Source organism: Asterias rubens, chromosome 12 (genome assembly GCF_902459465.1).
Source record: "Asterias rubens chromosome 12, eAstRub1.3, whole genome shotgun sequence".
Lineage (NCBI taxonomy): Eukaryota > Metazoa > Echinodermata > Asteroidea > Forcipulatida > Asteriidae > Asterias > Asterias rubens.
This window is the reverse complement of record NC_047073.1, coordinates 7,187,359-7,211,767: the sequence shown is the minus strand read 5'-3', so window position 1 is coordinate 7,211,767 and position 24,409 is coordinate 7,187,359. Positions and strand designations below refer to the sequence as shown.

Below are 24,409 nucleotides of genomic sequence, written 5' to 3'. Positions count from 1 at the left end.
TTCACAGAACTCAGGAAAGTACTGACTTTTCAGTGTTGACACACATAGGTGTATAGGGGTAAAACCATATATTTTATCCCTTATGCAAATTTAACATCTATTAAAGACACTGGACACTATTTGTAACTGTCAAAGACCAGTCTTCTCACTTGGTGTGTCTCAATATATGCTTAAAATAACAAACCTGTGACAATTTGAGGTCAATTGGTCATCAAAGTTGTGAGATAACTATGAAAGAAAAAACACCCTTGTCACACGAAGTTGTGTGCTTTCAGATGCTTGATTTCGAGACATCAAAATCTAATTCTGAGGTCTCGAAATCAAATTCAAGGAAAATTACTTTGTTCTCGAAAACTACGTCACTGCTGAGAGAGCCGTATCTTATGTTTTATACTATCAACCTCTCCCCAGCCAAGTAAGGTTTTACAACATGTATGCTTAAAATTATTTTGAGTAATAACTAATAGTGTCCACTGCCTTTAAACAGAGTAAATCTATTCACGTACCTTCAGCATGACGATGGATATCAACTAAACCAAAACCTAATCCTGAACCATCTTCCAGGAGAAACTCAGCAGCTGACCTTTTAAAGGCATCCAGATATGAACTTGTGTCGCGACCCCAAGGAGCATGGAAGCACACTAAGGTCGGCGACCTCTTGACTTTTGGCCTGATGATGTCGCTTTCAAAATTGTCCATGGTTAGGATTGATATCGAGGACATTCTGACACTAAGGAACATTTTCAAGTCTTCAATGACGGATTCGGTCCCTTCAAATTTATGGAATTTGGTCTGATCATTCTTTTCTGGGAAAAAAAAAAAAAAAAAGGGTAGCGTCGAGTTCCTGAACTGCCATTTAAATCCCGCCAGGGTTGTGGTCGTGCGATTAAGGCCCTAGCCGAAGGCGAGGCCATTAATTGCACGAGCACAACCCTGCAAGGTTTTAAACGGCAGTTTAAGAATGAGTCACCACTCTTTTATTCCCATTCATAAATGTCTTTTTGGTTAAAAGGCGTAATAAAATAAGAAACTCTGTAAAACTTATTCCCTTTCCGACGTCCTTTGCTCTGTACAGGTGTTGCATTTTTATGACTGAGACAGTTTTCAAATATGCATTCGTGCACGTAGTATGCATCTAAACATATCAGAAAACAACCGGTTATAAACAGCTCTAGTTGGTCATTATCAACTGTTTAAACACATCCACGTGACACGCTCTCCACCAACAGGAATAGCGGAACTGTCTGAGGTATTTATACAATACGACTATTAAAATTACAAACAGCATTTTATAAAAACTATAGCATTTGGCAGTGTCGCTAAATTTGTGTATAAACCATGCCGACTTAACACAAACTGCTACCAATAGTTAAGAAAGGTCTAAGGACCAATCAGAATAATAAATGTTTAAACAATATTTGACATTTTTTTTTCCTCAAAATTATTTTGACCACAGTCACAAATTTTGACTGACAATTTTTACAAACACTGAATAATAGAGTAATGCCTGAATTTTTTTTTAAACAATACTAATTGAAACATATGGAGACCGCCAAAGGCTAGATAACTCAGTTGGTAGAGAATCTGCATCTGATTTCAAGAAACTCTAGGATTAATCCTATCTTGAGTTAGGACGAGTAACCCGTCCTAACTTATGATGGGTTTAATGCGTCCTAACGTCTATGGATACAGAACTTAACTCGTCCTAAGTCCTAAGCTTAATCCTAAGTTAGAAAGAGTTTGGTGAAATTGATGGCAGTACATTAATCCGAAGGTTGAAAGTCAAAGTCCCGCTTGAGTCATATTTTCTTAGTTCAATTGCAAATTATTTAAAACTCACCCGGTCAATTTTCCTATTGGTTTATTTCCAATCAATTTGATGAAAAATTTAATTGTTTTCTGTACTTTTGTCCCTCCTTTCAATAGGATCAGGTTGGCTGAGTGGTTTCTGTCCCTGCCTTTCACCTCTGTTGACCCTGGTTCGAATCCCATCTCAGACTGGAGCCTTGCGTGTGGATTGGGCTTCAGTCCCTACTTGATTGCATTGTTTCCCACATCTTGAGCCATGAACACTTCTTCTCGTTTCCTATTCATCCTTCTAATGGGAGACTTTGGAACTTTAGGTGGCAGCAGACTTACCAGGTAAATTGTCATTGTTTACGTAGTTCTGAACATGCACGCATTACCGAGAACAATGGATTTTACCTGATAAGTCTGCTGCCACCAAGCGACCCAAAAGTCCCCCATTGGTGCCAAGGTTCCATGGCATGAAAATTCAAGATTTCGAATACATACCTTTTCCCTCTATGATGACAAAAAATGGAAGTTTAGCAACTTTGTAGTCTTTCATCAACTTGGCAATATCCTTAGAGCCCGGGTGAACCATCAACACACCAACTCTACCAGAGTAAAGTCTTTTTATCTAAAGTAATTTACAGATAATGAGGAGAAAAACATGATGTTTATTATCATAACACATATCATACCCTTACGGGTTGTGCACATGCACAGCGGTAGTATAGTTACATAGAAATTTTGTAAATCTACAAAATAATTTGTCAGCGTCGGGTAGACAAGTCTGTTCCTGCATTGAAACATAGGTTTGCAACCTTCACTCAAGCTGAAATTATGTGTTCTCCTTGTTTTATTTTCACAGTCTGGGATAATAGTTTTTTATGGTATAATATCAGCCAAACGGGCTATCAGCCACAATAACATTAAGTTTACACTGGTGTGACTGTTGTTCCCCTCAGTTTTTACTGCTTAAAGACACTGAACACTTTTGTTAGTTGTCAAAGACCAGTCCTCGCATTTGGTGTGTGAAAATGTGAACTCAATTGGTTGTTGAAGTTGTGAGATAATAATAATATAATAATGCAAGATAATAATGGAAGAAAAAACACCTTTGTCACACAAAGTTGTGTGCCTTCAGATGATTAATTTTGGGACCTCAAAATCTAATTCTGAGATCTCAAAATCAAATTCGTGAACAATTCCTTCTTTCTCAAAAACTACATTACTTCAGAGGGAGCCATTTCTCACAATGTTTTACACTATCGACAGCTCTTTTAAACTATCGATTGCTTGCTACCAAGTAAGTTTTTATGCTAACAATTTTTTTGAGTAATTACCAATAGTGTCCACTGCCTTCAACAGCTCGATGAAGTAAGGACCTACAAAAAGTACAGAAAATACCTAATTTAAAGCAAGCAAAACGAAAACAAGCTACCGCCAACTTCCAAATTTACCTGAATGACCTGTAATTCCACATCAAAGTGACTCTTGGTATCCACAAGGACAATAAGAACTAACTCTTCCTGCAGGTTCTCAAATGCTGCTTCGCTATATTCTGGCACTTTGGTCTTCAGTTTGGCCACCTGAAAAATAAAATAGAAATAATAATATAAAAGATGTTCAATTTGCATCGGGGATCAAGAATATTATTTTGTTTTTTATTTTTCTAACTGCCTATAGCTACTGGGCAACCTCGGTAGTCTAGTTGGTAAGACACTTCTCAAAATTGCAAAGGTCACCTGAGTAACATGCCTGTGGTATTTTTTCACAGGACTCGGGAAAGAACTGAGTCTAAAGCGCTAACACACATCGGTGTATGGGTTAAAAAACAAAAACTTATAATATTAATACTAATATTGGCTCCAAATAATGATGAATGTGATTCACACATTAATACCCTTGGGGTCAATTTCACAAAGAGTTAGTGTAGGAGATAGCAAAAACTTAAGGCTAGTGCTAATTTAGGACGAGTAACTCATCCTAAATCGAGATAAGACTTGTCTTAACTCTTTGTAAAATCAATCCCTGTGCTATTTATTTCATTCCTGAAACCATCTCAGCTCCCTGCGGGAGTATCTAGCATGTGCTTCCAAAACGCACTTGGCTAAATCATTCACAAGAACCATTTCTGCTCTCATACATGTAGGTACACATTTCACTCCTGGGTGAAGAGAAGCAATTATAGTGAAGTGTCTTACTCAAGGACACAAGTGTCATGACTCGGATTCGAGCTCACACCCTGATGACAAAACCACCAGAACTTGAGTCCGATGCACTTAAACCGCTCGACCAGAGGTAGCCATGTTTGTAGAGGTGGACACTATAACTTACCTGTTTTGCAAACCACTGATGAAGATCCCTTGCTTTGCCTGGTCCGTTATAAGTTGCAGGAACGGCAGTTCCAATGAAGCATTGCAAACAGGGAAGAGTGTCTGGAACCTTGACTCCCCTAGTAGTCTGTGAAATGGACAAGTTAAATGCAAAACAGCGAGGTTTAACATGGTGGAAGATTAACAGCAATGTGTATTGCTTCTTCTAACAGTAAGCCATCTCGCTCAGGTCTCCGGTCTTCCAATCTTTAGCAATCTTGAAATAAAAAAGATCATGGGGTGATCAAGCATTTGCTTCCGCCGCTCCTTACCGGAAACCAACCCCCAGCTATCCAGCTATCAAGTCGTCCGTCAACCCTGCGCTGGTTCAACGTGCTTACACCATTTGTGACCCGGACAGCCTCCACCACGAGTTGCAACACATAACACCTTTTCTATACAACAGAACGGATACAACGCCAAGCAAGTCAAGACAAGCAAGCCCGTCACCCCCGACCAAAGGGTCTCCTATACCCAAGGTCAAACACACACACCCACTAGGACTAACACCCACTGTTAGTTTACCATACCTAGGTCCCCCCTCTCATTGCCTCCAACGCATCTTCAAGCAAGCAGGAATCAAGGTGCATCACTCCGCTCCAAAGAAACTCCATTGCTCTCTTGAATCGCACAAGGACAAGAAGGACCCCTCCACCCGTGCCGGAGTCTACCGCATTCCATGCTAATGTGGCAAGGTTTATGTCAGGGAAACCGGACGTAACCTTCCCACTAGACTTAAGGAACACCGAGCACACGGTAGGAGGGGAGACTTCGACAAATCAGCCATCGTCAAACATTCCCACATCACTGACCACCAAGTTGACTGGGAAGCAGCAGAAATCATCGCTCTAATCCAGGCATGGCACCCAAGGGGCATAAGAGAGGCCATCGAGATTCATAAGCATGACACCGTACCCCAAGACATCAGCTTCCACATTAGTGACATCTGGCTCCCCCTCCTCCCGACCAATGGATCTTCTATATCCACGGTCACCCCCTAGGCCCATACCCCTCAACTTAGTATTAGCCCCCCCACTACTTAGACTGCTTTGGGTCATCTATACCCTCAGTCACCTAAGCCCCCACTCCATGATTGATTTATTTATTTAGACTGCTTTGGGTTTTCTATACCCTCAGTCCCCTAGGCCCCACACCCTCACTACCCCCTGTGCTTGATCCTACTGACACAGTTCAGTGAGCACACACCACCCAAGGCTCCAGAGCAGGTTTCACTACGCTTTACCGAGCTCCATTTCCCACCTCTATTTCCCACCTTAGTGCATCACTAAGCTAATCTGCCTCCACAGTACTTAAGCAACATGCAGCATCAGAGTCCAGCTTTCTCCAGAAGACGATCAGAGCATACTGTTCGAAACGTCGAGTTAAAACCAACGGTTCTTTTCAGATCCTCCCCAACTCATTAGAGATAGTCATTACATGGTGTTACCGCAAACCTTTCTATATCGTATTTCCACCATGCAAAGTTTCAAATCCTACTTTTACAATGGAGAGGTCAGAGCTGTTGGTAGAAACGTAGTTTTTGAGAAAGAAATAAATTTCCACTAAAATATTTGATTTGTTTTTCGAGACCTCAGAATTAGATTTTGCCTCTGAAAACACACAACTTCATCATGTTCATGTGACAAGGGTGTTTTTTCTCCAATTATTATCTCGCAACTTCGAAGACCAATAAACTTTTTACAGGTTTGTTAATTAGTGAATACGGTGAGATAGACTGGTCTTTGACAATTACCAAAGGTATCCAGTACCTTTAAATGAAATGTTATCTTAAAAAAATGTGTTTACCCTTGATTGATTGAGGAATGAACCAAGTCTCCATGATCTATACAAAAATTGGTCATTTCTTTGGGTGTTTGCTCTTTTCCAAAGTCCCTGTATTTGTGTTTCTAGCTGTGAGGTAGATCCTGTATGAAGAGAAAAACAATAGGTTTTTTAGTAATACTGAGTCTTTACAGAAATCCTTCTGAGGCTTTTGAATATCAGGGAAGAAGTTTGATTCTGAGGCATCCTTGCCCTGTTTCCGTTTATGTTATGGGGGCCATACAATCAATTTGGTTGCCATTTTGACTGCATTTAACAAAATGCTTAAGTCTAAGACCTTATCTCACTCTTTCATTCCCACTCTTTTATTGTGATCTCCAATGGCAATCCCTTCATGAAAGGCGTGCCCACAGCAAGGTTACCATGCCATACAGGATCGTCCATCAACTTATCGCCATCCCTGCTGACCCACCCTATCTCATCCCATCATCTAGCAAAGCTACCAGAGGTCACCAATTTTAATACAGACAACAACACTGTAGAATACTTGCTTACCAACACAGTTATTTCCCAAGCGTGATCTGATTATGGAATGCCCTTCCAGCCTCAGTTGTATCAGCCCAGCCCCTGGAAGTTTTCAGGAGCCGACTGATGCCACTACTGCTCCATTAAATATTGCCGTTACCTTTTTTTTTTATGCGTTCCCGTATCGGCACCCTTTGCATCGGAAATAGTACGACACTACTCATGAGTCACCGAACTTCTAAGAGGATCTGTACTTATCAATATAAACCATAAGGGAAACTGTCTGGGTAAATTTTGAAATGATTTTTGGGGTTGAACAAAGAATTGACTAGAGTGGGATTCGAACCAACGACCTCCGAATTAACGTGCCGGCGCTCTACCAACTGAGCTATCTAGCCCTATATCGGCAGTGTCCCTATTTTGTCATTATCTTTGTTCGGGGGCCGGGTGCCAGTCAGGAGCCATACAACCGTTAACTGCCGTGTAGCCAGGGATCACACCAATTACGATATAAGCTGGGAAGCAGCAGCCAGGGGATCACCTTAAGGGGGATGCCACTTTGGAACTGTACTTGAAGGAAGATAGATAGATCTGATAAGATAAAACAGAGGTGTTTACCTGGTTCTTTGAAGAGCACACAAGCTGGGTGATGAATGGACTGCCTTACATAATAACTTAAGATGGCTTCATTGAAGATAGGTAAGACCGCTTGGTGTGAAGTCTCAGCCTGGTTTCCCTCACCATCTTGAGTATTATTAACAGTCTCTCCATCACTTACTGTAACCAGTGAAAAAAAGGCAATAGTATTACAAAAATTAAGCATCTCGTCCATCAAAATGACACAAGTTTGTAGTCTACTTTTTTTAAACAAGTTTCATTGGTATAGAAAGGTTTGCGGTAACACCATTTAATGATATCTAAATGAGTCGGGGTACAACCGACAACAAAAAGTTGGTTTCAACTCGACGTTTCGATCAGTCGAAACCAACGAGTTGAAACCAACGTTATATCATTTGTCCACCATGCAAAGTTTCAAGACCTACATGTACATGTACTTAAGTTTCATTGGGTCACTGGCCTTAAAGACAATGGACACTTTTGGTAATTGTCAAAGACCAGTCTTCTCACTTGGTGTGTATCTCAACATGCACAACATGTGAAAATTTGAACTCAATTAGTCGTTGACATTGCTAAATAATAATGGAAGCAAAAATACACCCCAGTCACACGAAGATAAGTGCTTTCAGATGCTTGATTTCGGGACCTCAAAATCAAATTCCGAGGTCTCAAAATCAAATTCAAATACTCCACTTCTTTCTCATTCTTCCAAATCTAAAGAGGATTAATTTTTTCAGAAAGAAAAAGATTAATAATTCCAAAGACAAAAAGTATATCAGGAAAAAGATGCAGTAAAATTGTGAAAAGTTAAGTTTACTTCTGCGTTTTTTGTACCAGATATTGACGCGTCTAAATTTCTTAACGTCCAATTTGTTGACTGCCACCACAAGAAGTATATTCTCAACAATACTGGAGGGTTCTCTTTCTTTCGAGGTAATGCGAGAAAACCTAAGTACATGGTGTAGAATTTTGCCAGCTTTCTAATTGTACCATTTTGAAATACTTCACAGTAATAAAAATGTAATTTTTTTTAACACACGAAATACGGACATAATATTTTTATTATGTAGATTTTTCTCCTGAGAATGCCTGCAAATGACATATTTATAGGTCATTACAGTTCTTTGACAGCAATTTATTTTAAAGGTAAGACTCTGAACTGGGTGTCTATGTACTATTTGTTGTATTTAAACTATCAAAAACAAGCGTTGCGGCGTGAGTGATGGACAGCAGTCTGTGAAAGATTGCGCAACTCACTGATGATACACAAAAAATAGACCAGAATAAGAAACCTCTAGCGACCTTCACGCGGGGATTTATTGGGTTCAGTTTGGAGAGGGTTAAATTATTTTGTGATGTTTTTTTTTAGCCTCTTTTTTATTGCTGGAGGTTGCATAAATGTTTTAAACTTAACTTTTTTTTTTTATATTGACATATACAATGCATGTTTTCAGTTGCCATGGTAACGGTTAATGATGCAGCACATGTCTTTGGAACTAACTTTCTAAAATCTTCAAGATTTGAGGTACCCATGAACGAAAATTAAAGAAGATATTCATGCTACATTGTACATGTATTTTAATTTGTTTACCTTTTAGTGAATATAGCCTACAATTAGGCTTATATGAAAATATGTAAACAAGACAACATTTTTACCTAGTTTCCAATTGGAAATGAATACCGAAATCTGTCATATTTATTATGTCTGAAATGCTCTTGATTGAGCAGTTTCGGATGCCCTTTTAATTAGTAAGAAATTGACAGTCTCAAAACGTCCATCTGCCAAGTTTCAATGTACATAACTTCCACACTCTGTAACTTTTGTGTTAGAAGAAAATTGAAATGAAATAAACACAATTGGATTATATCCTCTTTCCAATGGTATAAAACTTGTTGGGGTTGAGGTTTTGTGAAAATAATGCAAAAAGTACCAGCCGTCGATTTCACCAAACTCTTCCTAACTTAAGATTAATCTTAGGACCTAGGCCGAGTCCCAACCCTGCACTGTAGCATGCAGACCTTAAGATTAATCCTAAGTTAGGACGGGTTACTCGTCCTAACTCAAGATAGGATTGATCCTAGCGTTTCGTGAAATCGGCCGCAGACTCCCTAGCCCTGTATAGGACTCTTCCTCTGTACACAGATTAGACTTGTGGACAAGTCGTTAAATCGCCCCCACGCGCTGAGATAGTGCTCTCGCGAGATCACTGCTCTCGCGCGAACTGAGTCGAAATCTGGGAGGCATCAGTTCGCGCGAGAGCAGTGATCTCGCGAGAGCACTATCTCAGCACGTGGGGCCGATTTAACGACTTGTCCACAAGTTTATACACAGATACAGAGTCCTAACAATTGAGGCCCGTTTCTGGGGCGGAAAATTTTCAAAGCTTCATAACTCAAATCTTACCTGCAACAAGCCACGAATCCATGATGCAAGACACATGAATTATTGGTCACCATTATTTTGACTGCACAGCGTTAACACGCATAGGCAACGCAATATTTGCGCGCCCGTGTGTCTTGCGTACACACGGCAGACTGTGAGAGTACGAACAAAAATTTGAATTTCTTAACGTTGGGAGCTGCATTATTTCATGAAAATGACGGATTTGTGAGGAATATATGGCGATCAAAACCCACCGCAGAAAAATATATGCTGCCATGGAGTGTGAATCTGTTGAAATTAGTGGCTTGTTGCAGGTAAGATTTGAATTATGAAGCTGTGAAAATTTTCCGCCCCAGAAATGTACCCTGGTGTCCAGGATGTCACTATAGTACAATACGAAAGTGCAAGGCCACCAGGGCTACAGACTCCCTAGATTTGATCACTGAGGACAGTAGCCCTTTACACCATTTTATAACAGAAAGTTCAAAGTTGACGGATAACTTTCCGTATGGCGCCACCACTTTTTCACTCATCTTTACAAAGGTATATCTCATTGAGGTAAATTAGATACCATATTATTTCAAATCGAATGAAAAAGTGGTGGCGCCATACAGAAATCTTTCCAAGTTGACAACACTAAAAGTTTGAATATTTTTTTAAATAAGCCAGGGGGGCCAGCGACCGGCCCTGCGTGAAAAAAATGAAGAGGTACACAAAACAATGTAATAATGTTATTGTGTTTACGATCTTACCAAAAAGACGAAGTTCAAGGGGATATAAACGCCAATCTCGTTACATTCAATTAAACCTCTTGGGTACAAAAATTATAACCAGAGAGAGGTGGCGAAGTGGTACTAGATAGAATTTGTGATTCAATTAACTCCATAGACACTGATAATGTTATACTTCTTGGTGATTTCAACTTCAGAGAAATTGACTGGGACACAAACGAAGGCCACTCTCCTTTATCTAGGAAGTTTTTATCGTGTTTGGAGGAAAACATGTTATTTCAACTAGTCAAGGAACCTACCAGGGGACCTAACATTTTCGATCTAATTTTGACAGGAAACCCAGACATTGTACATTCTGTTGTTGTCGACGAGAAGCTAGGAAGAAGTGACCACAGGATTGTTATAGCTGAGCTACGTATCCCAGTACTTAGGATCACTGATGCTGATAGGAAGATTTACCTTTACTCAAAAGGAGAGTACGATTCAACATCTGTAGCTGTAAAAGAAACTGACTGGAACAAAGAATTTGCTTAAAAAAATGTGGAAGAGAGATGGTCAGTTCTGAAAGAAAAGTACAGCATGTGGATCGATGAGTATGTGCCAACTAAAACGGTAAAATCTGGGCAGCATCACAAACCGCCTTGGACAAATTACAAGTCGGTCAAGAAAGCCAAGCAGTTAAAGAGAGTAGCCAAAGTGAGAGCGAGAAAGTCCGATCTCAACATCCATCAACTCCAGTTTGAACAAGCAAAGCAAGACGCGGAGAAAACTCTACATAAAGCCAAACTGGATTATGAGAATACTCTTGTAAAGCAAATCAAAACGGAACCCAAAAAGTTCTACAACTATGCAAGACATTTTACCAGGTCTACATCTACGGTGGAAGTTTTGGAACAAGATGGTAAAAAAGTGACAGAAGACTGCGAAAAGGCAGAAATCTTAAACGACTTTTTTGCTAGCGTCCTGAAAGACGAACCAGAAAATGATCACGTAAACTTCCCTCTTCATGACAGAGTAAACACTGCCAACTTGTATGATATCTCCATCACTCCAGATTTAGTACGTGAGAAACTACAGAAGCTCCACCTAAATAAAGCGAGTGGACCCGACGGACTTCACGTCAATGTCATGAAAAGTGTTCTCGATTTGGATGTCCCACCGAGTCTTATGTTCACAAAGTCACTGCAGACGGGTGTAGTTCCACAGGATTGAAGGGATGCCAACATTACGCCTCTGTTCAAGAAAGGTTCTAGACTTAGTCCCAACTACAGGCCACTTTCACTCATAAGTCAGGTGGTGAAAATTTTGGAGAAGATTGTTTATGACCAACTTATGAAATTCATTGTTGACAACGATATTATCTCTTGTGAGCAACATGGCTTCCAGAAAAAAATTTCCTGTGTAACGCAGCTTCTCGAATGCCTCTTTGATTGGACTGCAGCATACGATAAAGGAACTGGTGTAGATGTAATCTACTTATATTTTCGAAAGGCCTTCGACACAGTGCCACACAAACGTCTGCTGTACAAACTTCATCATCTTGGTATCAGAGGCCATGCTTTAGCTTGGATTGAAGGGTTCCTGAGCCGCCGTAGACAGAGAGTGGTACTCAGAAATGGAGTCTCGAACTGGAAACCTGTGACAAGCGGAGTTCCACAAGGATCCATCCTAGGACCCATCTTGTTCTTGTTATACGTGAATGACATTCCGGATTATGTGTCTACCACCGCGAAAATGTTTGCTGATGATACTAAAGTCTACAGCAAAATTAACACCCTGCAGGATGACTTAAATTCTCTTACCGTATGGTTTAAATTATGGCTGTTAGAATTTAATGCAGAGAAATGTGTTGTGCTTCGCATCAAGAAATCCCTTGATTACCACTCCTCACTGAATGGAGTCTATCTACAGGAGGTTGAGGAACAGAAAGACTTAGGTATCAAAGTTTGCAACATCCTATCACCTACGAAACACATCCAAGATATTGCGAAAAAGGCTCGGCAGAAGATTGCCATGCTTAGAAGATTCTTCACCGGTTTTGACGCGAAGAAAGTCTCAATCTTATACAAGTCTCTCATCCGACCGGCTCTGGAGTATGCTTCAGCTGCCTGGAGCCCATTAACCAAAGGAAACATGAAAGTACTAGAGAAGGCGAGTTGTCGGCTTTTAGTAGGACCCCCGGAAACTAGATCAAAACAAAATCGTCTAACTCTAAACTTCGACTCGTAACGGCAGAGCGGTAAACAAACAAAAATGAAGGACTTCAAAGCTCTATGTACCTTGGATTGAGAGGAGAAGGAGAATAAAACACAAGCTGGACAAATGCTTCATCCTCAGCATTCAAGTGAACGAAAGGCAAAAGATACTAGTAGATGTTATTTGTTCCGCTTCCCGCCGCTGCTCTCCTAACCCTCTCATCTCAACACGGGTCCTACTACTTGCCGTCAACTCGCCGTCAACTCACTTGCGCCGTCAACTCGCCGTCAACTCCTCCAATACATTTAAAACCCACAAAAGAAGCATAGAACTGTAAAGTATCAGCTCAAAGAGAATTCGCGAAAGTTTTAGGTCATATTTCGGAATAAAAATTGAGTTTTTCTCTCGTGAAAAAATTATCTCGAAACAGCAAAACCGTCGGCCGCCATCTTGCTTTTTCACATTGATTAGTCTTGGCCCAAGATGTCAATGATTGGTACTTTATTTCTATCAACACAAAGTCGTTTTTGTGAATGAATTTTTACCGAAAACCATGAGAAAAATGTAGTTTAGCCCAAACTTAACACTTCCGTGTCCCATTTATAAATTTTTCATGTAAATTTAATGAGTTGACGGCACGAAAATGAGTTGACGGCGAGTTGACGGCAAGTCGGCGAGTTGACGGCAAGTAGTAGGACCGTCTCAGAACACACATCAATCAAACAACAAACATTTACCATGGACTTGATGATCCTCTAGGGGGCGCTCTAAATAGAACGATTTTGCTCATCGCAGATCGCTGCCCCCAACACCATTTTTTTGTTTGTTTGTTTGTTTAGATGATCTTCCCATCAAGGGAACTCGGCAAACTCCCACAAGGGGATATAAACACCAAGCTGGCAACAACCAATCTCTCTCACAAACATTGGTTTAACGTCTATGATTATGAGTTGCACAAATCAAGAAATTGTGATTCAGTAACTAGACGACAATAATTATTCTAGTCATTGTGAAATCAGCAGTTAGCTGGGGGATTCGAACCCACAACCTTGTGATTGCAAGTCCTACAGTCTAACCACTTGACCACGGTGACGGCATGCCCAACACCACCACAAACCTAAGCAGTTCTGGTTTACCCAGAGAGTGGTCAACTGCTGGAACATTCTCCCTCAAAAAGCAATTGAAGCTTCAAGTGTGAACATTTTCAAGGGACATTTTCAAGGGACATGTGGATAAATTCCTAAAGAACGTCGGGGGGCTCTACATAAGCTTATCTAAGCTGTCTGCCCCAGTAACCAGAACCACCGTCTCCTCCCCAGTTGTGTGATGGCGTCGGTGGATTCAAGTAAGTTCAAGTAAGTTATTTAGCTTTAAACAAATCATAGCAACCGAATTCTGTTATAGGCCTATAATATGTTAACTCGATCATTTAAAAAGTACCTTTTTCAACCTCTAAAGTTAATTTCACTCAAATTTTAGTGTACTTTTTGATAACTACATTAAAGCCAACAAGAGCAACTTTAATCGCCTATAAAGTCTCTCATATTACGAGGCGATCGAACCCCAAAGCTTTGTGTCACCTTGGGGGGGGGGGGGGGGGTGTAGCCTTTAGTCAAGGCGCACGCGGCACACCGGATGGCACGCACAACCCCAAAAATGTAACGCACGAAAAAAGACTATCACCGCGAGCGGCGGTCGCCGCTGAAAACAGAAAGTCTAAATTTTGCGCAGCTTGTTCTACATTTTAAATACTCCCAAGTTAGAATAATACCTGCGATTATCTTGATCATAATCTGCAACGGCTCGCCTGAAATCTGACGTCACACTTCGAAGCCCGTAATAACGCCAGAGGGTGGCCTTTCGCGTAGGTCAATCCTCGTATACTCTTCAACTTTCACCTAGATTCAAATGCAGACACGACCGCAAAAGTGCAGCTGCCAAACAAAATGTCATCTCGATCAAAACACAGCTACAGAATGCTTAGGCCTACGTCATTGCACGTTTATCCAATGAAGTTGATGTATCATGAAAGCAGATACCTGTCTACAGTCTATAAATCTAAAGACAGGGGACCAGTCTACCACTCGCCTATAGCCCAGCAATGCTTGCATGACTAAATGATGCGTAATATTGGCAGCGGACACTATTTGACACAGTGTCCGGTGTCCACGGCTCTCAGCAGACTTTGGCAGGGAAAAAGCGTTTGTGACGCTGGTTCTTTCTGGCCCATTTTTATGACCTGGAAAAAAATGTCTTAAAATTACACAGAACTTACGTGCAATATGACACAAAGTCCAGTTTGAAAAATCTTGTTTTTAGAAACTAGTTTCCGGGTAAGCCTTAAGCTCAAAGGGTCGCAATCTGTAGCAGGGTCCGGGTTGAAATCCCATTTATATTAAACCACCCTGCCATGGATCGCAGGAATCCGCAGATTAAAACCCGACCGTGAACTTCCAGAGTGCGAATTACATTTTGGTGTCAAGGAAAAGAACTTCCGGGAAATAATAGCCACTAGTTAGGTTTCCCGAAAGGAAGTAATGTTGGTAGCTGAGTCTAGTATTAAAAAACCTCTATCTAAATCTAGCAAAATATAATCATTTATTTAAAAGATAGCCGCTCATTTTTTATATCAAGGTGGCTTCATTTCATTAAAACGCCCACCACATTGCCACCACGAGTACATGTTGCAGCTGTCCGCACGCTCACCCAACGAAGGTCAAGCTACTGCAATACAGTTAAAGTATGCCTTATTCACTAATTATTTGCAAAATGATTTCGATGGTTTCAGTTTTGAGCGAACTGAACATTTTGTTAATGATACCTTTTAATGACGGTAGGCTATTAACGAATTAGATGTTTAAAAAAGACAGTAAAACACACATCAAACGGCTGTAGACAAAATATATTTGACGTGCACATCCCATGATAACACATACTGGATACTACACCGTGAGCTCAAGATTAGCAAAGTTAATGCAATTAGTTTCAAGCTCCTGTGGGCTTTTATCAACTAGAATATTCAACGATCCGGAACCATCATTTGGGCAAGGCACGTCTGAGTGGTTTGTTAAAAAAAAGGTCAACAAATAATTCTGGTGGTTTACCGTTTGCATTGCCGAGGAAACAGATACTATTGAGATATACATCATTTACATGTATGTATTATTATCTTTTTAAACCCATAGTTTATTTGTTGTTTGTGTTGTTGTTGCTGCAGCAGGTCGGCATGCTGCTGCTGCTACGTACTAGTGTTGGTGTTGTTGTTGTTTATTTAATTAGTGTGTTGTCGTTGCTGTTCCATGGTTGGGAAGAACCTCACTTGAGTACAGTCAGGACACCGACATTATAGTTGATATTCCCCATGGGTCTAGAGTCTAAATCCCAGAGGTTCATTGATTTATACACTCGTGATGTTGTTACAATTACATGCAGCGTTGAATATACACAATATGAGCATATGGACAGGTTGGGCAAACAGTGGAGGCAGCGAAATATATACACCTGCACTATGCTGACTGAGCACCCATAACAAAAAATCAAATGAGAGTTTCTAATTTTATGTGAAATATTCAAGTAAAAAGATTTAAATTCTGATCTTAAACCATTATCAGGCATGATTTTCCCTAATTCAGTCTTGTATCAGATTTTTTGTCCCTTGGACAAATTAATCAATTATTTTTGTTGTGATAAAAATAGCCTGAAAAGTATCTCAAGGCCTCCATGTGTTCATGTAGGTCAGCCCTTGTACTCAATGACATTTTCAATTGTTTTTTCACTGATCAAATCTATACTATTAAAAGCGTAACCCGCGCCATCTTGGATTGAAATTAGAAGGTCCAGTGGCATGGCATCCTTTTGGAAATCAATACGGTTGTGTGTGTGGAATTCAACACGTTTGTGTCTTTTCAGACGTCGGGTTGCAAGTCTACAAAACCCTGACCCAAACTCCCACTTACGAGTCATCTGATTGGAGGAAGTTTGGGCGGCGACCGTGTGTCAACCACTGGTCGATGTTGTTACCAGACTTCCTAGAAATCTTTCTGACAGGTGACTCATTGGACAGTGTGTCGCAGATGGTTCTCCGGATTGGTTCACCCATTGCCCCTACCCTTGCCCGCCCACCTGCCCTTCGATCCGCCCTTTTTGATCGGGTTATTTTCGTGTTGTACTAAGCATGGTTCTCCGGATTGGTTCATTCATTGCCGCACAGGGTCGGAGAGGCTGGGTGCCAGGACAAAACCGAAACAAATCTCACGAATTTGCATTGAATGAATGAAGTAACTCACAGATTAATGTCTCGCAGGCGACCATGTGTCAACCACTGGTCGATGTTGTTACCAGGCTTTCTAGAAATCCTTCTGACAGGTGACTCATTTGTTGAAAAGATTAAATTGAGAATATTTATATATAAAAAAACATTCACTTCCAAACGGCATGAGAATTATGGACAAGGATGGGATCAAACGGAAGCTTTATAATTTGGAAACATTGGGTAGGGCTATAGGTGGTCGGAGCCTGTAAGGTGTCTAAGGGAACTTTACAATTAATAACATTTTGGGGTTGGGAGGGGGGGGGGGCTTACACAAATAAAGTAAGCATGTGAAATCGAGCCCAACCTCTCCTTACATTCTGGTCAGTGTATTGTGAGTGGTGTGTTGTCTGGTTTTGAGACAGGCCACCTGTTGCTTGGTGAAGTAGGTCGCCGTGTGACCACTTTAGGTTGAAAGTGGGTGGCGACCTCGGACTTGCAATTAATAGATCTCCATACAGAAATTGCACTATTGATGCAAAACGTATCTTGCTATGGATACTATCTTTATAGAACAAGGTATTTACAAGAAGAGAGTGTAAACATTCTGATTCTTTTCGTATAAGTTTTGCCAGTAAACTCAAATGAGTACACGAATACCGTTTTAGAACACGGTCTGTTCATGGAGGTATAGTGTTGCAGTTTCAGAGTTCCCCCTCACGGAAGTTTGTGAAACTTATACACGTACACGTCAAAGGCTGTTTTGAAGCTGTAAAAAAAGAACTTTGCATTTGGTCAAAGTTTTGAAGCAAAACGACATTAAGTTTCCTTTTGAATAAGTCCATTCACAAAATTGGTCAGAGCAGTGTGTCGGTCAGGTCTCAGAATGTACATTTTGCCAAATCCATTTTGTAGCCTACTTTAGCAATCGACCCGTCGGATTGGTTACTGGAAATAATGTTAACAAAAGAGCCCTCATGCGGCTGAATGGGGTACATTTTTAGGAGTTTGTCTATTACAAAATTGACCCAAACTGGACGTAACAAACCCAAAAAATAACTTGACATGCTTTCTGAAAGTGAAATAAATGAGAGAAAATTAAGGAGTGAGGGCGAATTTACCGTTTTTGTTTAGTTTGTACGATATAGGGTTCCAGAGATATGGGATGTGTGGAGGTTTGTTCCTTGAGCAGCGTGAACATGAACGATCAGAAATTGTGTCGTTACAATTTCGAGAGATGCAATAAGCCCAAAGTGACAATACACTTTTTTGACGTTCACGTTCACGTTTAGTGCTCCCGTAACGTGCAGCCTATTGACCAGAAAGTTTTCCGGACAAATTCAGATGAGAATAAACTAAAAAGAGGCCTACGCTCTTACCACCCCCCCCCCCCGAAAAAAAGAACAAAAAACAAAAACAGCGGTGGTAAAAAACAGTAGATAGATTAGATTTGTGGCACACAGCATTTTGCGAAGACTCGCTAAATTTAGTGTTGTAACAACGCTATACATCGTGGGACGTGACGCTCCATAAATCGCGATGATTAAGTAAAGGGCCCAAGATAGACTGGGTAAATTGGTCAACAAAAATCAACCCTCAAGGCAAATTGTGTTAATTTAGGGGTATTGAGGGGTGCTGAGCTCGAATTTGCTGTATGCTAAGCTCAAAAAGTCCCATAATGCCTCAAAATCCCAAATCCAAAATGGCCGCCACAGAGCGTGCAAGCTTTATGTGTGAACTGCGGGTATTGTAAACGGACAGTACCCACGCACTGCTGCACTTCCTTGTAACACCCCTTTCACATAATACTTTAGTCCGACTCGGCTGCGGCTCGGCAGTAGTAGGCTGGTGCGATGCGGCAGAAAAACAACAGTGAGTACCAAGCAGAAAATGTATTTTTTTGACGATGTTTTTTAATTTCACTCAACAAAAAGGAAATGCAAGCATTATGAATGTATATTGAGTGTGTGGGGAAAGATTTGGTAGTGTAGTACAAAATAAACTTTAGTTATTGCTGGCTTACAGTTGTAAAACTTTCACCTATCAACGCTAATTTGTAAAACGTATAGCGTTAAGAAGGCCCAAAATATTAGACCCCTATGGCTCACGGGGGAGCCTTATAGTTTCTAGAAGTATGCATAAGGTACGTCGCCTAACCCAAAACGAGGTGTGCGCAGCCACTGCTAGTGGCGGACGTGCGCAATAGCTTCATTTGGGGTTAGAATTATGACGCCATGCATAAATATTAAGAGAGGCGTATAACACTCTCACCCACTTTACATTTCGAAGTGTAAAGGATTTTCATCATCTAGCGGGGTGCCGCGCCATGCGCGGCATCCCGCTAATTAATATTATCGCTGCATAATGGACTGATGTGTTACAGTAGTATTATGATCTCTGTGGTCGTGTCAAGGCCAATATGGCGATACCACACGGCCAAACAGTAGTCCTCTATACACGGAGGTTTTACTGACAATTTTAGAGAATGCTGTCTTGAGCAATGTTTGTTCTCCTGTAACGAACTATGTGTGATGTTTGCGACAAAACCCACAAAACAATGCAATCATTTTAAATTGCATGCATTATTAGCTTTTGCATGTATTTTGTCCACGTAATGTCGGAGTCCGTAAGAAACTCATAATCTATAGGTTTAAAACACTAAAAACAAAACAAACAAAAACGTGTGTTTTTTTCGTGCACTACCTAAAAATTATATAACGTGCATTTCATAATGAAAAATGTATACCTATTGACACAAGCTGTAACGAGAGATATATGGAGTGCATCTGTCCATGATGAACTTAACGTCTGTTGTTGAATCGTTTGATGTTTTGAGCAGTAAAGCCAGCCACCACCACTAAGTATGGCTCTTCTCACCCTTCGTTCAATATTTGGACATAAACAAGAAGGACGGTTGCAAAATCTTATGATATATTTTGTTATATAACACCCAAGCAGATCCTTGCCATTTGATTGGAGGATTGTCCGTCACTTGATAGCAAATAAAAGTACCATTGCACGCTGAGTCACTCACCGTGCTTTTTCGTTCCATCCATTCAACTCGGCTCCGCCTCGTTGAATAGAACATTCCATCTTTCAACTCATGAACATATTCGCACCATTGCACTCATAAACATTCATTATGTGTATAATAGAGAACAATATTTTAAATCAAAATCCGTTTACGATGCTGGAATGGAACATCAGTATCATTCCATTTGTCTGTCAGTATTTATAAATACTGACACGAAGGAAATAATAAGTTGAATCAGTACATTTTATCACAAATTTTCTCCAAGGACAATCAGTTGTTTATAATAACAGCGAACCTAGTAACACAAGAAACGTTAAATAAAAGCTAATGAGAACTCTATCACTGGCTGTGGTTTTAAGTGTCCATGTAAATGATTGTATCACTCGACATCACATTACGTCAGCATGAACAGACCTGCTGTGTTAATGTTCGTGAGGATCTTAATTCATCAATGCAATTTCCTTCATCAGTACTACACCAGCAGATAATAATCGATGACAATACTCCACGATCGTGTGCACGTCATAATGAATGCACGCATGGCTGCGCGCACCGGTACGCATAGTATTATTATGCATTGTATGTTTTGCTTGGTTGTGTTATGTTGTACATCATCACAATAGAAACACCTTGTTTGGTAAATGCAATCAAGTTAATGCTGTGGTGTCTATGCTTTTCAATATAAACAGAGTCAACGCGGCTACTGAAATCTTACAAACCAGAAGGCAGAACCCGGTCCTTATTTGAGAGGGGCATCGCATCTTCATCAGCAACATTTTTGATCTCTTCAAATCTTCTTGATCATAATCAAATCATCCCATTGCGTTGAGAGAGGATGCCCAACAACGATACTCACAATGCGTCCACCAGCAGCAGCCGGGTAGATCCCCAGCCATTACCGGATAACAATGATGGTTCGTACACACAAATACTTTAAAATACACACCTTTTAATTTTAGAGGAAATTCTAACTGAGGGCCGGCAAAGGGAGGGCGATAGGTGAGGGAGCAATGGGTGGCTTGGCTTGGTCAGATATTGGAGCCCAGAATGAAGGGTCGAAGGTGTTTACATTTGTTGGGGGAACTTATAAGGGGGGAGGGGGTATTAAATGTTTGGAGTTCGGAGAGGGGGGGGGGGGGCTAATGTGTTCGTGGAGGATGTCCATGGTGTGTTCAAGATTTGAAGTCCGGGAAGGGGGGGGGGTGGGAATGACGTGTTCAGGATTTAGAGTTCGGAAGGGATTCAAGGTTTATGGCGGTAGGGTGTTCAAGACCTGGAGCTAGGGAGGGGAGAGGGCATTAAGATTTAGGTATGGGGTGTTTCCAAGATTTTTAGTCCGGTAAGGGGGGACGGGTGTGTCTGATGTAGCATGGAAGGGAGAGTGGCGTGTTCAAGATACGATGGAGTCTGGGTCACTCGTTTAAAGGGAATCGGTACATCTGAAAGATTATCAAAACGGTAATTTATTAATTTTCAAATCTTTTCTAATTTTTTGAGCACTCATTCAATATCACAGGGAAGGCACAGCCGTGCAGAACCTTTACAACATCAGCCAAAAGTACGTCAAATCTACCCGCAGCTATGTTATCACCCGTGAGGATGGAGTTTGGTGTTATGTGCTCAGACGTGGCGATCTTATCGATTTCTCCTGATGACAAACATACTAAAACAACCTACAAGATTTGTAAGTTATCTTTAAATTGTGTTTAATCTAGTATTGGACAGACAGGAATTAGACGTTGACTTTTAATGAATTTTTGAAGATGGGCAGAGAGCACAAGTGCGCCCCATCAATCGACGGGTGCAGTGTAACTTTTTTACTTCAAAAAGGTTTTTACTATAACTGCTCCTTTCACACAAAAACCCAAATAATCCAAACAGCACTGTGTTGCAGTCACTGTGTGAATATTACTTTTGTTCTTTACACTGAAAATCCAATTCTTCAACCAGTAAGTTTAATATCACTGTGTGGACGTGTACAAGTCCACTTCGTGTTCTAAGTCCGTACTTTATGTTATGTTGAGTTGTTCGCAGGTCCAGACTTCCATTTAAACATCATTACGGTTCTGTGGGTTTCAAAAGTCATTATTTAATATCATGAGACTGCCAAAGTTCGTCATTAAAATTAACTAAACATGCTTAATCCGTTTGTTGATAAAACTCATTATCGTTATACGACCATTTTCGTTTTGTAGAGGGCACTTCCAATGGCAAATCTTAAAGTCTAGGGTGAAACTGTAGTATATATGGCACCAACATGACTTCGGGACAACAGATTCAGTGATCTCAGCTCAATGATATTAATTCCAGACCAACATTCCTCAACAGTTGATTATAAGAATTTGTTTCGTTATCGCTAATTATTCTACAGATTTGCGGCCGGACTCTGCATCCATCTACAAGCCCGTGAACGACACCCGCGCGGCCTGGGTACCCGTTGTTAATAAACGTGGCTTCAACTTCTCCGATGGGTCAACAATAGCGATAACTTACCACAATGGTCGCTTTGATATCGGTATCAGGGGGACGAACGCATCGACATTCACCCATGACTTTGGGCATTCGGGTCCACCGGGCAACTGGTTTGTTGGTTTGTCGAGTAAATCCAAAGCCAAATGGGTGTTCTACCAGTGAAGCGGCCCTGCTTCTCATAGACTTGGTTCAATTCCCGTTCTCGTGCTTTCGTGCCCTTTAAGCACAACCACCGTAGCGCGGAACAGGTTTGGAAATGCAGAGCATCACAAAACAACAGTTTTCTGGCGATGGCACGAGATTGGGATTTGGGTAAAGTCTATGCTTCTAAGCGAACATCGTTTCAGAGTTAAACTAAATTGGTAGCGATTGATTTGTAATTAATGTCTTTAATTATACAGAGTTTTAAAGCTGACAAAATAGTTGCAGGCAGTGTTCATGTTTTATGTGATCAACCATACCTGAAACAACAAACCAGTGAAAACTTGGGCTTACCCGTGTCTGGGTCAGTAGGAAAAAGGAGTGAAAAAAATGCACAATATTTTCAGCATGTTATGTAAAACTGTCCTTAATTTTTACTGTCACAAGAAACTAGCTTTTGCGTTTTTTGTTGTTTACATTGCATCACTTCAGGTGGAAATGTTGAAAAGAAAAATGGTTCTTAAGCATGACCTTTTATAGACCAATCTGACGAAATAAAATTGGTAGCGCCCTGTCACATTCACACATGCATACATACAGGACTAGCGCCCTCTAGAGTCTAACCCCTACTCATGTACCCTTTCCATCAAGATGGCAGCCAAGTGTTAACGTGATTAAAACTACCAAAGTTTATGATACAAGCTGAGTCCCTCTCTCTCTCTAAATGCCAGCAGGAGGCATTACACGCCCTCTATTGAAAAATTACAAACTGCGGTGTCTTTTTGTGCACAATCTGGGCATTGAAGACACCGCAGCAGTGGCGCGCGATGCTTAACACTTGTGCGCCCGGTGCGCGCCTGGATTTGTCTATAGTTACTTAGCTATTGGACAAAAAGTGATGTCTTTTATCTATTTATTCTGTATAAATAATAAATAAAAAAATACGACATTTTGTTCACTGGAGTTTGACAGTGATGAGGCAAATATGAATTAAAAAGGTACATGTACAGGTGTGATTTGTATCAGTTGTGTATCCACCGACTTAAAAATATTCGTACATCTTGTGATTTGCGGGATCCTCCGAGTGCAGAGAGTAAGAAGGCAGGACTCAAAATGAACATTAAGAAGACCAAAGTAACGATGAGCAACAATCTACAAGACAATTAACAGTAACAACGGATGACACGACAATCGAGAAGGTGAATAGTTACATATACCTTGGTAAAAACATCACCCTCGACCATGAAACGGCAGGAGAAGTCCAAAAAAGAACACAGTTAGCTTTGGTGAAATTTGGGAAACTCAGCATCATATTCAGAGACAAGGCTCTCCCACTCTCACTTTAAAAGTCGGATCTTCAATCAATGCATCATTCCAGTGCTATCCCACGGGGCAGAAACATGGACAACAATTAAGAAATTGGAAAAGAAACTGAGAGTCTCAGAAAGAGCAATGGAAAGGATCATGGTAGGAGTTACAAGAAAGGACAGGATCAGAAATGAGGACAAACGAAAGAAAACAAATACCAGGGACATCATACAGGAAATAAAAACAAAGAAATGGAGGTGGGCAGGCCACCTTGCAAGACGCCATGACAAAAGATGGACACATTGCATTACGGAATGGACCCCAAGAACACATACGAGACGTACAGGCAGACCAAGCAGGCGTTGGATGGACGACATCACAGAGTTTGAACCGTCACATGGATGCGACGCGCACAGGAAAGATCGAGATGGAACAATGATGAAGAGGCCTTCCTCCTGCAGTGGAGCGACATAGGCTGAATAGAATAGAATATCGAATTTAAAATCATGGTAAAATATTTGCTTGATAATAAGATGCAAATGCTATATGGCAAACAGTGTCCGAAACAATGCATTAAAAATAGTTTAACTTCAACCGTGGTTTTCTCAAATTTTTATGAAAGTTTGGCGGCAGGGCCAAAAGAGTCTAATTTAGAAATTGTGACGACTTGATAAATTTTCTACGCAGTGACGCTAGGAACGCAGACTTCGTTGTTTTTCTATTATTTGTTATCATAATTGGCAGCCAAAGGGGTAAAAAATAAAAACCCGAAGCAACCGTACACACCAAAACATAATGAGACACCTA

General features: G+C 40.7%; 2 protein-coding genes across 4 annotated transcripts in view; one reads left to right on the top strand and one right to left on the bottom strand.

Moving 5' to 3' along the window:
• Positions 1-12,686, bottom strand: part of LOC117297450 — a 64,330-nt gene extending 51,644 nt beyond the window's left edge. For all 3 annotated transcript variants that reach the window (XM_033780491.1, XM_033780492.1, XM_033780493.1), the window contains exons 1-7: positions 12,482-12,686; positions 7,089-7,247; positions 5,970-6,088; positions 4,126-4,251; positions 3,249-3,377; positions 2,296-2,422; positions 507-806 (exon numbers count right to left, since the gene is read on the bottom strand). In XM_033780491.1, the coding sequence (XP_033636382.1) occupies positions 507-806; positions 2,296-2,422; positions 3,249-3,377; positions 4,126-4,251; positions 5,970-6,088; positions 7,089-7,247; positions 12,482-12,542 (1,021 nt within the window). In that variant the 5' untranslated portion in view covers positions 12,543-12,686. The remainder of the gene's footprint in view (positions 1-506; positions 807-2,295; positions 2,423-3,248; positions 3,378-4,125; positions 4,252-5,969; positions 6,089-7,088; positions 7,248-12,481) is intronic.
• Positions 12,687-15,503: 2,817 nt separating this feature from the next.
• Positions 15,504-23,045, top strand: LOC117297369. Its single transcript, XM_033780355.1, has 4 exons — positions 15,504-15,553; positions 20,371-20,595; positions 21,198-21,365; positions 22,053-23,045. Exons 2-4 carry the CDS (start codon positions 20,517-20,519, stop codon positions 22,313-22,315), a joined length of 510 nt encoding a protein of 169 aa, XP_033636246.1. The 5' UTR covers positions 15,504-15,553; positions 20,371-20,516; the 3' UTR covers positions 22,316-23,045.
• The last annotated feature ends 1,364 nt before the right edge of the window (positions 23,046-24,409 follow it).